At 67.3% G+C, this 1249-nt stretch overlaps 1 protein-coding gene across 1 annotated transcript; it reads right to left on the reverse strand.

Annotated features, from left to right (window-relative positions):
* Nucleotides 1-228: 228 nt before the first annotated feature.
* Tco025E_09698 (uncharacterized protein) lies at nt 229-1164 on the reverse strand (the record flags this gene model as incomplete). The annotated part of the gene is made up of 1 exon (XM_029376508.1): nt 229-1164. One exon carries the CDS (start codon nt 1162-1164, stop codon nt 229-231), a length of 936 nt encoding a protein of 311 aa, XP_029223674.1.
* Between the last annotated feature and the right edge of the window lie 85 nt (nt 1165-1249).

Genomic DNA, 1249 nt, shown 5'->3' on the forward strand with positions numbered 1-1249 from the left:
GTTGGTTGACTGCACCCACTGCGCGGGCTGCTGAAGTGTGATGTGTATGCGTGTGCCACAGCGTGCGGGTGGTGGCCCTCTCTCTCCTTCTCTCTCCTGCTGAATGTGGCTGCGTGGAGTCGTGTGTCTGTGTGCCTTTTTTTTGTGCTTCTCTCTCTCGTTCTCCCTTTGGCTGGTGGTGGGTGCTCAGCCGCAGCGCAAGCCAACAACAGCTGCGAAGGAAGGAACTCATGTGAGCAATGCCTGGGAGGCGCGAGGAAGGAGTTCGCGCTGCCGCGGGGGCGCCCTGCATCTGCTGCGCTGCAGGGACGGCGTCGGTGGAGGTCGGGGCCCGCCGGCGGCACTCGGCAGCCCGCAGCGCGGCGCGGAAGGGCGGAGGAGGCACCGCCGCGGCCACAGTGAGCCGTTGACCGCACGGCAGAGGGAGTGTGCGAGTTTGTGCTCAACGCGAAGTGGAGCCACGTCTTGGGATTTCCTGCGGCTGAAGGGAGGGGGGGAAGTGGCGGTGCGGACGGCGGTGGAACGGGGCCACACACACCCCAACGCAGTCGGGGGGCGTGCACGGCGCAGGGGACAACTCCTCCACCGCGGGACAACGTGGAGCAGCTTCGTGCGCCGCGTCCCAGCGTGACGGGTCTCGCCGCTGCGGAGGGCTGGCCGTGCCCGCTGAGGGAGGGAGGGAACATTGCCGGCTGCTGCGTTCACCCTGCGGTGGGGGCGGGTGTGGCGGGTTGTCAAGGGCGGTTGGGACGGGGCGCTTCGCACCAAAGGACGAGAAGTGTTGGAGGTGAGGCGGCGTGTCTTGATTGGGGCGCCCGGGGATGGCGGCCTCGGTGGTGGACGAGTGCCGGCCCCTACCCCCTCCACCGGCCGCTGCACCGCGATGAATGCCCGCTCCACTTTGCTCTCTGCTGCCTCGGAGGCGAGTTGGCGGAAGTGTTCGACACGGCCACGCAAACGGCGACGGGGCACGAGGGCGAGCTCAAGATCCGGAGGCGTGTGAGCGATTTGTCGTGGCGGGCAAGAGGGTGTGAGTTGTCTACGATGCGCCAGAGGAAGGAGCACCGCTGCCGTGGGTAAACTTACGGTCTTGTGGGTGGGGCATGATTGCGTGTTGGCGTCCGCAAAGGGATTAGCTCGAGGGCACTGGCGATGCGACTGCATCTCTGCCTCGCCCCACGATGCGCTGCCGCGACGAGGAGGAGGTGACGGCGACGTGTGCCCGGCGGACGCGCGCAATCATCCCGCG

The sequence above is a fragment of the Trypanosoma conorhini genome (genome assembly GCF_003719485.1).
Source record: "Trypanosoma conorhini strain 025E chromosome Unknown Tco_14.4_contig_01234, whole genome shotgun sequence".
NCBI lineage: Eukaryota > Euglenozoa > Kinetoplastea > Trypanosomatida > Trypanosomatidae > Trypanosoma > Trypanosoma conorhini.